General features: G+C 49.9%; 1 protein-coding gene across 1 annotated transcript in view; it reads right to left on the reverse strand.

Moving 5' to 3' along the window:
- Window positions 1–14,872, reverse strand: part of FSTL1 (follistatin like 1) — a 19,842-nt gene extending 4,970 nt beyond the window's left edge. Inside the window, exons 1-7 of the mRNA XM_026847092.1 lie at window positions 14,858–14,872; window positions 11,505–11,609; window positions 9,538–9,667; window positions 7,470–7,502; window positions 5,727–5,857; window positions 1,684–1,802; window positions 812–924 (exon numbers count right to left, since the gene is read on the reverse strand). Of these exons, the coding sequence (XP_026702893.1) occupies window positions 812–924; window positions 1,684–1,802; window positions 5,727–5,857; window positions 7,470–7,502; window positions 9,538–9,667; window positions 11,505–11,609; window positions 14,858–14,872 (646 nt within the window). The remainder of the gene's footprint in view (window positions 1–811; window positions 925–1,683; window positions 1,803–5,726; window positions 5,858–7,469; window positions 7,503–9,537; window positions 9,668–11,504; window positions 11,610–14,857) is intronic.
- Between the last annotated feature and the right edge of the window lie 209 nt (window positions 14,873–15,081).

Below are 15,081 nucleotides of genomic sequence, written 5' to 3' on the forward strand. Positions count from 1 at the left end.
GGAAAGGGAAAGGGAAAGGGAAAGGGAAAGGGAAAGGGAAAGGGAAAGGGAAAGGACCCGTTTCTTCTCACAGTTCTATTATATGTTTAAGATAGGGCCCCCAAAGCACTCAAGGGCCTGTACGATGTTAAAGTAAAAACCAACTGATAGTGTTTTCCAGGTGAGGTGCAGCATCCTTAGCTTCCCACTGAAACAGGCAAGAGAGAGTTCAACTTCATATTCCCTAAGATGCATAGCCTGCTCTTCAGTGCCACTGCAGTGGGATGTAAATCCGGATCTTTGAACTGGCACCCCCCAAGGAGACAGTGAGGTGAATAGCTAAGCACGCCTGGTCAGCAGAACACAAATCTGCTTCCACAGGAACTGTAGCACTAAGCAGGATTTGGAAGGACAGTGAACTTTGAGATGCTCATCAGGGAGGCTCTCTGTGTGAAAGGCAGAGCAGAGCAGGACTTTGGCCTGGTCTGACTTTCCTAAGTTGCCCAGATGTGAACTCCTCACATGATTTATCTCCACACTGTTAAATATATGCCTTGACCTTCCAAGTATACTGTATCCATTTGACCTACACCCTTGCTTCTAAAATCCAAACCTTCTTCATCAGAAGAGCTGCAGGAGCTCTGGGACAGAAAAAGCAGTACTTGTGACAACACAGGGACAAGGGGTGCTGTTGGATGGGAGGGAGGTGTATATCAACATTATCTCTGGGAGGGGAGTTACAGCATATGATGTCTGGCCCAAAGCTTGACTCTTTTCTTTCCTCCCTTCCCAGGACCCCTCTGGTTCCCCAGTACAAGTGAGGAGTTCCTACTTTTCTCTGGTGGGTTGAAGGATGGGCTGAGGCACTTGAGAAATTCATTGAAGCTGAGCTTCCAGTCAGCATTTTCATCTGACAGCTCGATGAGGGCATCTACGCAGAGTCCCCTAAAAGGAAACACAGGCATGTTCTGTACAGGGCTGTACTGGGCTGGTCCCCACTCTACTGGCTTTAGAGCACAGATGAGTAAAACTGGTAGTAAATACAAAGGCTCTGAGATGCCTGGCACAAGTGGCTTCTGTAAGGAAATCTCATTGGATACAGACAAAAAAAGAAAAATAGTCACAAAATACTCTCTGTCTGGCAAAGGGCTGGGAAGTGGGGGAATAAACAAAACAACAGGAATAGGACCTTGTTAACATCTACATGCTGTCACGCAAGTAGAGATGCAAGAACAGCCTAGCCACAAGCAGCCTGTTCTCCTCATCATCTCACACTCAGAGAAAAAGGGAAACCTCTCAAACTGCATTTTCATGCAATGCTTGCACCAGCTCTAAAATTGCAGGCTGCCCGTGAGCTGTGTCTTCCCACTATCTTCCTTGCACTGTATCTAGCTATCAGGCAAGAGTAAGGCTCATGGAAAAGCTAATTTATTAGGAAATACAAAAGGCGGTAAATTTTCTGTCACCCAACTCACCTTCTGGTTACACCCCTACTAGATTTAAGGCAAAAGAGGGTTAGAATACATGTGAAAGGTAGGGCTGAGACCGCTCCTTTTGGTGGCATTCACACCTAATTAAGTGAGAGGCCACTTCATACACCATTATCTTTGTTAGTGCAAGCTGGTATTTCCCATGAGTGGATTTTCATGCCCCCTTCTGCCACATCTTGCCCCCGGCTCTCCTGGCATCCTGTCCTCTGCCCACCTGAGCAGCTTGTTGGTCTCCTGGTCCATGTAGGTGGTGATGTTGACAGCAGTTTCATTCTGCTCCACAAACTTCAGGAATTCAGTGGAGTCCAAGCGAGAATCGCCATCGTCAAAGCTCTGTAGGCCAAGATGGAAAGATTCATCAGTTCGGGGTACCCCTTCCTTCTCCCTCTTCCACACGGACTTCACATTTTTGAAGCTTTAGTGAAAAAGGTTGCCTCAGCCCTGTTTTGCACAAAGAGGCTCGGGGAAAAGCAGTAATGTATCCATACTAGCATCAAAACTGGGAGACATGATCCTAGCTTTCTTCTCACTGATGAGCTATGCTGCCTCTCCTTCACCTCCTGCTGCTTGATTTATGGCTCTAACCCCATTTCTTTTGTTCCAGCCACCTCTTAGCCTTCTTATGTACCTCCTGCCTTAAAGCAGACCAGTTGCATTCAAGGAGATGTCAGCTTTCCAAGAAGTGTAAATCCAAAGCTGTGCCTAGACTGTGACACTGACAAAAGGGAAAATCACAGGAAGCAATTTTCTGCTGATCCCAAAGAAGGAACAATTTAATGCAACAGCACAATGCCTCACCACCAACTTCTTAAGGTCTTGACAGGACTCCTGGCGCTGAAAAGCAGGATTTTTAGCCCCAAAAGCCTGGCTGTACTCCCAAAGAAGTAATTGCATTTTGCCTTCCTGTTTGGAGATGTCATGTCACAGCACCGGGCACTCAGCAGGAACTGCTGGGCCCCCTCAGAGACAGCTGCATTGCAGTTAGGGGAAAATGAATTCTGCATGCAGACTGCTGCCGGCTAATTTTTGAGGTGTGACTTGCGGCAGGTGACTGTGTCTCCTTGTGCAGTGCTTCCAGGAATGCTGGAAGAGACACTGCCTGTTGTTACCTCTATATGGTTCAGGAGAAACCTGCAGGGCTAGGAAAATCACTCTGCATGCTGTAGCCTGCGTATAACTGCTCCACTAAAGTGTTTCAACTTCTATTAGACTTTGAAGCCTCTCGTCCCGCTATTTCTTGTGAAGGTGGCCACAATTCCCTTAATGACCCAGACTCAGTTAAGCTCATTTTCTTGCCTTTCAATACTATGGTCTGCATTTATGTGTTCCCCCAGAGACCCTACGAAACAGAGCAAAATCCCACTACTGGCATCTCTTGAAATAACGTCCTTCAAGGTCATGGCCTGTCTGATGGACAACCCACATCCCAGTGATCCACACAAGTCAGGATTCCAGGAGGGAAACAGCTTAATGACACATCTACAAAACTCCCCATCAAAGAGAAAAGGGAAAAACTTCATGTCATCTTTGTCTCCAGTGTCTATTACATGCAGGGCAGGACACTGGCCATTTGCAGGGTGGGCGTGGGGAGTCCCTGAGCTGGGCATGGCAGAATTCCTCCACTAACAGTGGACCCTCATTGGTGAAACAAATTTATGTGTGTTTGAACCCATTTAGTTTGCTTTTCTTGGATTTCACAAAATCACAGAATCATGTAGGTTGGAAAAGACCTTGAAGCTCCTCCAGTCCAACCATTAACCTCACCCTGACCGTTCCCAACTCCACCAGATCCCTCAGCACTGGGTCAACCCGACTCTTAAACCCCTCCAGGGATGGGGACTCCCCCCCTGCCCTGGGCAGCCCATTCCAACGCCCAACAACCCCTTCTGCAAAGAAATACTTCCTAAGAGCCAGTCTGACCCTGCCATGGCGCAGCTTGAGGCCATTCCCTCTTGTCCTGGCACTTGTTCCTTGGTTCAAGAGACTCATCCCCCCTCTGCACCCTCCTTTCAGGGAGTTGTAGAGGGGGACGAGGTCTCCCCTCAGCCTCCTCTTCTCCAGACTAAACCCCCCCAGTTCCCTCAGCCGCTCCCCATCAGACCTGTGCTCCAGACCCTGCACCAGCTCCGTTGCCCTTCTCTGGACACTCTCGAGTCATTCAATGGCCTTTTTGGAGTGAGGGGCCCAAAACTGAACACACTCATCAAGGGGTGGCCTCGCCAGTGCCGAGTACAGGGGTAAGATCCCTTCCCCTGTCCCTGCTGGCCACGCTATTGCTGACACAAGCCAGGATGCCATTGGCCTTCTTGGCCACCTGGGCACACTGCTGGCTCCTGTTCAGCCGGTTGTCAATCACTCCCCCCCCACCCCCAGGTCCCTCTCTGACTGGCAGCTCTCCAGCCACTCCTCCCCAAGCCTGTAGCGCTGCTGGGGGTTGTTGTGGCCCAAGAGCAGCCCCTGGCATTTGGCCTTAGTGAAACTCCCCCAGTTGGGCTCAGCCCATGGCTCCAGCCTGTCCAGGTCTCTCTGCAGAGCCTCCCTACCCTCCAGCAGATCAACATTCGCACCCAACTTGGTGTCATCTGCAAACTGACTGAGGGTGCACTCGACTCCCTCATCTAGATCATCAATAAAGATGTTAAACAGGAGTGGCCCCAAAATTGAGCCCTGTGGGACACCACATGACTGGCCACCAATCAGATTTAACTCTGTTCACCAAATTTGTCCCAAGCTGCTCCAAGCTCTGAATTCTGCTTTAAAAGCATTTCAAAGTTTTCAGGGTTGTTGATGTGGATTATACCTGTCAGAGAATAAAAGTCCCCCTTTGGTCTGTGAAAAGGCTTTGTCATGGAAATTTTCACCCACTTGTGCCTGGGATCAAGGCTCCATAAGAAGAGGGACAGTACAGAGGACATGAGGCTGTCTGGTCTCTGAGCTGCACCTACGGGATTTCACCAGCACTCTGGCAGGCACGGGGCTGGCAGGGGTGACTGGGCCATGCTGTAGCAGTGGAGAAAGCCCACGCCTGGCTCACGTGTTTCAGCAAAGCCCACGGCCTGGGCAGGCTCTCTGTGAAGGCAGCTGGGGACAGCGCATTTTGCAGGGGGAGGGACTGAGCAGCTCCGCTCCCCAGGATGCCGCAGCATTGAGGTGCCAGCGGGGCTGCCCGAGGCGGTGGGCCACAAGTGGGTTTCCACAGAGACAGCAGCATTAATGGCTACAAAGGCGAAGATGCTCTCCAGAGTGAGGGGACCAGCTCCTCTGTCTCATCAGGGGGTGCCATTGCCATGGCAAATTTGCTTGCAGCGCTCACTCCTGTCAGGCACCATTAATCTCTTGCTGTCAACATCTTATGATTTAAACACTCTCCCCCTTTCCCCACCTGCTCCTCCAGCTCCATCCTGAATGCTTTGAAGTCTTTATGAGGAGCTGGGTGTGAGGGGGAGGGACGCAGCAAGTGCATGTGGCAAGAGCATGGGAGAAGCTGTGATCTGCTCGTTGCAAAAGGGGGTGGGAATGGCCTGAGGGACAGACTGACAGGGAGGAGGGAAGAGGAACGGGATTATGGCAGGGCCCAAGACTCACAGGCAGCTCCTCTCTCTCTGCAGAGCACTAGGGAAATGTCAGCTCTTGGTCACAACTGGGCCATACTCCTTGCAAGCAAATATTCTGCTTGAAGCCCCCAGGTGTCCCCTACCCCCAGCTCAACATGGCTTTGGGACTGTCTGGAACAAAGGATCAGCAGCCCCTGCTCTGGCTTCCTGCATTTCTAGCACTTTCACCAATCTTTTCTCCTCTGGCTATCTTTTGTCTCCTGAGATCAGTCCTTCTCTCCCCTGCCACAGGCATGCCTGGCCTTGCCCTCCTCCTTTTCCCCAGGGCAGGTCAGATCCCCAGGGATGCTCCAGGTGTGGATTAGCCATGTCAGTGGCTGCGTAACACATCACATTGCAGGACATACTAGAGCTCTCTGGCCCAGAGCTTGACCAGCCCATCACATGCTGGATCCTCCTGGGTGGGGACATGGTTTCACAAAATCATCTAGGTTCAAAAGACCTTGAATATCATCCAGTCCAACCATTAACCTCACACTGACTGTTCCCAACTCCACCAGATCCCTCAGCGCTGGGTCAACCCGACTCTTCAACCCCTCCAGGGATGGGGACTCCCCCCTGCCCTGGGCAGCCCATTCCAATGCAGTTTGCAGTGACTGGGTAAATGTTCTCTGGTCTCTGAGGCAGGCACTGCTCTACTTGCCTTGAAATACTTGTCCAGGACTTCACTGTAGTTGCTGCCCTTGGAAAACCAGCCGTCTGGGATAATCTCAGCTTCCAGCCACTGGATGACACGGCGACGAAGCTCGTCCCTGTCTGACTGGTAGCAGACGACTGTCATGGGAGAAGGTGCAGCAGAAAAAAAAAAAGCAAGGATGAGAGAAATGAAGTTGGCAGGGAGACTACAAAGAGATGACAGGAACTAAAAGCCAGTAAGGCAGCCCTGACCGCAGGTTGCAGGCCCCTCTGTCCTTGGATCAGCGACAGACCAAAGCAGAGATGCCATGTGCTGAACGGCGGATGGGCTCTGGGTGACACCATGTGGCAAGGCCAGAAAACGACACTCCTGCCAAATCCCTTCTGCAGTCCTGTCCTCAAAGCTTGTGAAATAGCAACCCTGGCCTGGCTCATCTTGTCGTGAAGAGCCTCCAGACTGAGGGAGGAAGGCGACTGACTGGCCTGGGATAGTGTCCCCAGGGTTCCTGATGCTGTGCAGAACAGGCACTCAGTCATTAACCCTCAAGTACCAAAACCTCCATCCTCTGCAAGGATGAAGACTAGACTGAGGAAGCCGCTGACCCCAAGACTTGAATTTTAGAGCCTACTACCTCAGGAGATTTTGTTTCTTCAAAGTCCTGACTTGCCCACTCTGAGTGGAAATGAGAGGGAGTCAAGTTGGGCTTGTTCACAGTGCCCTCCCCTGCCACAGGTTTCTCTAGGTGGATATCACCTTGTGTGCTAATATCAAACTATGTATTCAGAAGCAAAACTGAAAGCCTAGATCTTCTGGCTTCTGTGAGTTGTCACACCCATCCAGAGGTCAATGGAGCCAGAAAGGGAATCACTTGTATTGCTTACATACAATAAGAATCTCTTTCTGAATCCAGTGACTACAATCACAACCAGACCGACAGATGAAAGAAAAACCTAAGGGGACTCTGCGTGTTTAATGTTGAGCTTCCTTAAACTGCTTTGAGGTGGTGGCCATGCTCTGACATGGTCCTTTCCCTTAAGCCTGTACGAGGGTTTGCTCTCATCTGTCCTGGGAAGCTGAAGCTGATGATTATACAGCTCCAGCAGTTAGAGGCCATGGATAGGAAAAGGGTCCCCTGAAGAAGCATGGGCCATGGCCCCAAAATCCATAGGCTAAGTACACAAGGCAAAACATAAGGGGAGAAACCAGGCACAGGATATCAAAGAGACATGTTGGCTGATGGAAGAGGTGGTTCAGCTACCCACCTGACTCCCCAGACAATGCCCAATCATTACATGGTGCCATCTTTCTGCCCCTGCACCCACTGGTTAATCAGTCTTGAAGTAAAGTCTCCTTTCAAAGGCGTGCTCTTGGAGTTGGGGACAGCTCCACAGTTATTGTGTCTTAGATCCCCAATGAACTACGCAAAAGTGTCTCTTCCCTCAGCCTGTGTGACGAACGCAGCTTGCAGCCCTAGGGGCAAACTAGGTTTCACTGCACCCTGAACTTGCTCAGAGTCCCTCATTCCAGCAGAGTGAAGAGCCCAGGAGATGTATAAGCTCTGAAAGTATACCCAGGAGTAAAGAGCTGGGCAATCATTTTTCAGCTAATTTATTGACTCAGACTGCTACAACCAGCGCAGAGGTATGCCTTGCACACAGAGCCCTGCAACTCCCCCAGCAGACTTTCTTCCCCATTCCTCTTCCCAAATGCATGCAGAGGCCACAGACATGCAAGGAGATGGCTTCTCACCTGGACTTGCAGCTGGATTCTCAGACTTCTTCTCTGTTAATGAAAGACAGAAGAGGACATTTCTGATGCAACATGAAGAAATACAAACCTCTTCCTGCCCTGGGTGCCGCTTGGGCAAGAGCAGAGGAACCTGAGAGTCTTTGCAAACATGAGGGCCACATATATGATTAAGGAACTGGAACATCTGTCATCCCATGGGGAAGCTGAGGATTGTTTAGCCTGAAGAAAAGAAGGCTCGGGGACAATCTCATCGATGTTTAGAAATCTGATGGGAGGGGATGAAGAAGACTGGACCAGACTCTTTTCCACAGTGTCCAGTGACAGTGCAAGAGGCGGCAGGCACATGCTTAAACACAAGAAATTTTGGCTGAATATAAGGAAACACTTTTTTACTGTGCAGCTGGTGTGGGGGCAAGTTAAACAACCTCAACGTTGAGGCAAAATCCTTGCTCCTTAAGTTCTTGAGGTCTCTCATGAACATGGGTGGTAGTATGGGCTTTGGAGGTTTATCCTGGGGGTCTGACCTTTCCTCAGCAGGAAGACTGAGACACCTGCCTGGCTAAATCCATGAGCTCAGAGAGGGGCAGGCAGGAGCAAGAAGTTGCCCTGCTCTCTTGAGTGTCCCCCTCCCAGCAACTCCCATCTCCAAGATCCACAGCCAAGGTGTCTTCCAAGTTCTCTAATGAAGGTCTTAATGGCTCTGCCAACCTCACCTAGGGCCTCCATCCACACTTGCTACCCATGAGCCCAGGGACTCCATTTCCACTGCTGTCTCAGCCCTTAGTCCTCACCTGGGGTTAGGTTGTAGGTACGCCTGTCTCCAGCTCTATTGCAACCACTCCTGTACCTGCCACAGACCCTGTTGATCTAGGCCCTGACCTGGTGACTGTCTTCTCACCTTGATCTCAGACCTACTATTAGCCTGTATCACTATGGACTGGCCTGTGCCTGATTCTGGTTGCCATCACCAGACCTGATTTTATGATTTGACTTCAGGCCTACTTCATCACCACAAACTTGCCTGGCGATCTGGACTCTTGGTTAAACCTGGCTATTGTTCTCAGGCCTGCCCTGTTTAGCCCACTGTTGTAAGCGTGGGAAAAGCAAAACGGTGAAAAATCTGCAAAACACACATTTCCTTAACACAGGGCCCAGAACAAACAGGACAGGATGGAGGTCCAGTGATTTGTGTTGCCGTGGCACCAAGGAGGAATGCGAACTGAGGTGGAGGCTGCGTGGTACATTTGACATGACTATGCAGATTCATCTCCTGCTCTTCCCCTTCTCTCAAGGACTGTTTTGCAGTACTCTGTAGTCCTTATCTCTCATTCTTCCTCTTTTCCCACAAAACCAGCGCACACCTTGCACCAAGGAATGTGCTGTGTCGCTACTCAAGAAACAATGGCTTGACCACAGTCCCACCACTCACACATACACATTTAGATAAATACTACCCGGAGTTGTATTTAACTTGGAGGGACAATAATCTGATACCAAAACGGAGGGACAGATCGACCGACAGGTTTGTGCTCCTCGCCACCCCCAGCAGAGACACCTTTTGGTTAAGATTTGGGCCCTTGGCTACGCCAAGCGATTACCCAGGAATTAAGTGAATGTGATTGCAATCAGGTTTTTTTTGTGTGTAGTGCTATGTAGCCAACCTGCAGTTTGTGCATTTATTGTAGGCAATGTCAAAGAATCTGCAGATGCTGCATGAGAATAAATGGTACTATTCGTGACCCTGACTGCTTCTCTTGAAAGCACCAGACCTACAGCATATGGGCTGTTTGTGCATCTGGTGTCAGGCCTAGTTATAGCCATAACTGGCACAGCTATTAAGAGATAAGTCCAGCCGCCCCTAGCCCCTCTAATCTCTGAGGACTGGCTAGAACAAAAGGGGATTCATCTCTTACCAATTAATTCATTGCCTTAAATGCAACACCCACTCAGTAACTGTGGGATGCGGGCCTGGCTGGCGAGGGCTCTGCATTGCCTCGACATTGTGTTTGGCTTCTGGTTTGGCTTGCCCTCCCTTAAGAGTGTAGCAGGCCCTCATCGTTGAGATTACCTTTACAGTGGCCATCGTAATCGACCTGGATCTTGGAGCCAGTAAGGCAGGCATCACGGTGCAGCTCACAGTGGTTCAGGTACGTCTTGCCATTGCTACCACACACAGGCCTCTTGTGAGGTTTGCATTTCTGTGAGAGAGCCAGAGAAGAGAGCATTTTACCTGCCTCGTTGGGAGAGCTAGAGGGAGGCAGGTGAGTCCCAGAATCAGCCCAACTCAACAGAAGCCCTTGGCACAGCCCCCTTGGCCCAAAAGGGGTTTGGAACACGCTGAACCCACCCACCATCACTCCAGAAAAATCTGCACAGGGAAGTCTGTGGGTGTGAGTTCAAAGGTTTCACTTTATCCCAGACTCCGTCACCACCACCACCACCAAATCACAGAATCATCTAGGTTAGAAAAGACCTTGAAGATCCTCCAGTCCAAACATTAACCTCATACTGACCATTCCCAACTCTACCAGATCCCTCAGCGCTGGGTCAACCCGACTCTTCAACCCCTCCAGGGATGGGGACTCCCCCCCTGCCCTGGGCAGCCCATTCCAACGCCCAACAACCCCTTCTGCAAAGAAATACTTCCTAAGAGCCAGTCTGACCCTGCCCTGGCACAGCTTGAGGCCATTCCCTCTTGGCCTGGCGCTGGTTCCTTGGCTCAAGAGACTCATCCCCCGTCTCTGCACCCTCCTTTCAGGGAGCTGTAGAGGGCCATGAGGTCTCCCCTCAGCCTCCTCTTCTCCAGACTAAACCCCCCCAGTTCCCTCAGCCTCTCAACCTGTGTTCCAGACCCTGCACCAGCTCCGTTGCCCTTCTCCGGACACATTTGAGTCATTCAATGGCCTTTTTGGCGTGAGGGGCCCAAAACTGAACACAGACATCGAGGTGCAGCCTCACCAGTGCTGAGTACAGGGGTAAGATCCCTTCTGTCCCTGCTCGCCACGCTATTGCTGATACCATGACAGGAGCTTTCCTGAAATCACAGCCCAGCAGAGAAACTGGCGCTTAGTGTAAATGCTGAGTCTAACCCTGCAACTGCTGCTCTGTGTGCCATGGCTGTGCCTGCCCAGAGGTGCTTCTGTAAATCTGTTCTGAGCACCTCTGCTTGCTCAGCTCTGCTGCATCCCTCTTTAGACTCTGCTCCACCTTTCTGCAAACGAATGCAGAATAAGCCACCACAGCCCCAAGCAAACAGCACAGCCTACAGCAGGGGGAGAGTTCACGAGTGCCACTGTTCAGGCTGTGGGCTTCTTTTTCCAGTCCCTTTCAGTCTGGCCAAGCCTACCCAGATTGACGGACTCTCTTCCTGCTAACAGGAAATTTCTGTCCTCAGTGCCCAGGCTGGCTGCATCAGAGCTGCAGGCTCTGAGGGAAGTGGAAACAAAGAGTCACATGCCCATTCCCAGGAGCCGGGCAGAAATGGTTTGATAGCACAGGGCAGAGTGGAGTAGGGAGACACCGCCTCTCCACAGCTGGAAAAGACTCTTCTCATCATCTCTGGCTCCCTGCTGGATGAAGGTATTCATCCTCACAGCATCATTACTTCCATTTTACAAAAGCTGATTTTCAGTAGGGTGCTTGTAACCTCCTCAAGCAAGATTCTAGTGAAGGCAGGCTGTCTTGGAGCTCGCCGATCATTCCCTGGAGTGCCCTCCAAAGCCAGATGCATATCAACACCCTACTGGGCTTTCCCAACAAAAGACCTCCAGCCAAGTCTCCTGTGCGTGTCAAGACCCTAGGCAGTTGTACAAGCAGCACAGCTGCAAGCCCCAGATAATATCTACTCTACAGGGCTCCTTCCCCACACCACTCTGGGAAAGACCCTGCTGTTTGAAGAGCTGCTGTGAATTTGCAGATGCTCCAAAACAGCCAAAGCCTTATTCCATCCTGGGATCCTTCCAGTGATCGAACCCCAGCCAGGGGGTGATGGTGGTGACACCTGTACCAGACACAGAAGCTGGGCTGTCCCCGTACCTCAATGCAAAGGCAGGTAGGCTCTCCCTTCTCAGTCACTGCACACTCCCGCCCAGCTCCACAGAAAACATTGGCACAGATCTTGGATTTGCTCCTTGGCTCTTCCTGCAAAGTAAGAGAGACAAAATACATCAAGTTACCCAGAAGAAGAGCAACACAGCTTTAAGAAATAACACATTTAACTTGTAGATTGGACCAAAGAGTGGTAAGGTAGATTATAGCACAAGAGAGACGTGACTACCACAGATGGACAGCTCAGACAATAACCAGGAGCAGACACAAGGGCTAGGGCTACAGCCCCAGCAAGAGAAGGATTCCTTGAGGTCATTCCCAGACAATCACCTAGGAGAACTGGAGCAAACATGAGCAAGAGAAAGTCTAGCACGAATGGCAAGAATAACTCGCTCATGTCAATGACTGCTGTCTTCAGAATTTTTTTCATGGAGTGTAGGGAACAGAAATGTCTTTGCTTGAGACATTTAAGAAGGTGGTGAACATAGCCCTGGAGAAAGGTGTGATGCCTAACAGACAGAAGAAATCACCATCAGGCACCAGATAATGCTCCTGTCACAATAAAATCTCACAAAACTACATCAACTATTATCTTGCCTCCACTGGTCAAGATTAAACACTTCAAAGGAAGAAACACTGTCATAGATAATTATGCAGTAACCTTCTCAGAGTGAAAATTTCTTCCTGGTCCTTGACAGCCAGCAGTTGACTTATGCCCTGCAGCACAATTTATGCGCTTTACAGTTTTCTCCTAGCCAAAGTCATCACAAGTATTCTTGTTCTTCACGTAACTGTCCAACCCCTTTTTTTGAGTCCCACTGTGTTCCCAAACGGGTGACACCTAGCAGGGAAGATTTCTACAGGTTAATCACATTTTCAATAAATCATCATTTACTTTTATCAGTTTAATGCCTTTTTTTTCTTAGACTTTTAAAAGAGAAGATGGTTCCAGGGGTTCAGACTTTGGAGACCCTGGTTTAATTCCCTTCTTTGTCATGAATTTCCTTTGTGACTCTCATTTCATCTAACATTTTCCACCTGTACATTAAATATCTGGTTCAGGCTAGCCAACTGGCTTCCTCAACATTTTTGTATCACACAGGAGATTGAGGAATGTAAAATAATCAGTGAGACAGGTCAATCACATCTGCTGTGACTCTTCTCTCTTAGACACAAAGGGTTTTTTTTACCTTCTCATCTGAGTATTGTTTTTAACCTCTGTTCATGTGTGGTATCTTTGTACCTCCATCATATACTTTTGAAAATAGGTGATCAAAAAGGAACAGAATTTGCCTGAGGAGCAAGCATTGTCGATACATATAATGACAAATGCCAAGCACTTTTACTTTTCTCCTGTCGCTTCTTTATCCTAATTTTCTTTTTTTTTTTGGCTTTTAAATCAGAATTTCACAGTTGCTGTCTTTACTGAACACCCCACAGTGACAGCCGGATCATTTTCTGAATGACCTTGCCCTGGTTTTCAGAATGTTTTATCTGTTGGCCTACTGCATAGTCATCAAGCCCAAGAAGGTCTTATCAAAGCACTGCAGGATTCCCTCCAGGTTTGCATAGCGACAAACACCTTTCCTACTCTCTGCAAATGTTCCTATCTTGCTGCTTATCCTGTAAAATAAAAATATAGTATTTGTACACACCAGTCTTAGCTCAGAAATGTACATTGTGTACCAGGCCTACCCACCCCATGAAGATAGTCTGTTATCTTCCCCCTGCCCCTTTGTCCTCCTTTCACATATCGTTTCCGAGCTATGAAAGACACTCTGCCCCTTCTGCTGCATCCACCTCTCTTGAGTTGCCTTCTGGTTGAGAGCTGGGGTAAATGATCTAGGCGCTTCTGGGGCACGAGGCAGAAACATGAATGCTTCATTGCACAAAGCAACCTCACACAACTTAAGACAACAAAGAGAGAAAAGCTCATTCTGAAAAAAAAAACAACCCACAAAGAAAAAACAAATTCTCCAATGCTGGAGTCTGACTAGGGCACTCACACACCTAAAATGCACTGTAGGTTGATCCAGTTAAAGGTTTTTGAACAATGTACCCATCCCTTCACCGAGCCAAAGGACAGAAAAAAAGAGGCAGACATGACTTTGAACTGCCACCCACCAAGGTCTGTAATCCAGGTGTCTGGCAATAGATGGCAGTACTCTGCCTCTCCTTACCCACGGCCAGGCAGGACTGCCAGCAGCAAGCTCCCACCGATGCCAAACCAGGCGCTGGCCTCCTGGCCTGAGACTTACAGCACTGCTACAACCGCAGCCGGCCTCGGCAGGCATCTGCAGGGACCGAGCTTGGCTTGCAAGATTCCTCTCCCCTCGACAGTTTGCTGGAAGCCAGGCCTGCGGCACGGCTGTCCTGGCCACGGCTCTCTCCCTGTACAGCCGGAGCCCAGGAGCCGTTCTGCAGCTTTCCCGCTGGGACTTGGGGTGGGGATGTTGGCAGGGTGTCACTGCCACAACAGCCTCCTGCCAGGATGGAGGGCCATGTTCTCCCATTTCCCTTATTCATCAAAGCAATACGGTTTGCTGCTTTTTGTTGTTTTAAGCTGTCCTAGGCTGGCAGCAGGTTAGAGATGGTTGCCATGTCCTGGCACGGCTGTCTCCACCCCAGGGGGTTGCCAGAGAAAGAAAGGAATCAAGCTGCTCTGCCTGCCTGCCCTCTCACTCTGGCACGGGGTTTCTCAGACTCAGCTTGCTCATCCTCCCTCCTGGCAGCAGCAGCAGCAGCTGTGGCAGGAGTTACGAGGCTGGATGCTGGTTCCACCTTTAGTGAAAGCAGCTCTCAGCTTCCACCCTGGGTCCCAGAGCAGTGACTCAGCCCCCTGTGCTCCCCATCCTTGTAGTGCTCACCCCACAAACCATCTTTTCTCCAAATACAACCTACAAACCACAGCCCTTTCTAGTCGTATGCCCCCTTCCCAAAATCCCCAAGACCCTCACCTCCTTCCTTCCCCAGACATCACCCCTGCTACCCTACACCTACCCCATCCTGCAGCCTGACCCTCTGCAGTTGCTCTGCAGGTCGAGGTACGCTCCTCTGCCAGGCGTTAGCAGCTGCTGCTGCAGCTCCTGCTTTCACCTAACATCCTGCCTTCACCAGAAACGTTTTCCTCCGCCAGCGTGCACACAGATTTGCTTTCCTGGCAAATGCCCAAGTCTCTGCGTAACTGACAGTGTAATGGAGAGGGCAGTGGATGAATGGACGAGTACAGTGGGGGGTCTGCGAATGAGGCTTTATAATCTTCACTCCTGATTCAATTCTCTGGTGACCTCCCAGATGCTACCAGACAAACTAGTTTCTTGTGACAGATATTCTGATCTTACCTTGGACATTGTCATGTTTGCTCTTTATAAAGGTCCGTCTGCTAGAGTCATGTGAGTAAGCAGGGATGGCAGCTGCCACTTCAATATTAAATAGCTTGTAAAAGCTTGAATATGAACTGCAAAGGTTTAAATGCAAGGGGTCACGCACAAAAAAAACCTCGATGGTGTTTCAATGTCACAGAATGGTTTGAGTTGGGAGAGACCTTAATGATCACCCAGTCCCA

This window comes from Athene cunicularia (genome assembly GCF_003259725.1).
Source record: "Athene cunicularia isolate RWA chromosome 1 unlocalized genomic scaffold, athCun1 chr1_part1, whole genome shotgun sequence".
NCBI classification, from domain to species: Eukaryota; Metazoa; Chordata; class Aves; order Strigiformes; family Strigidae; genus Athene; species Athene cunicularia.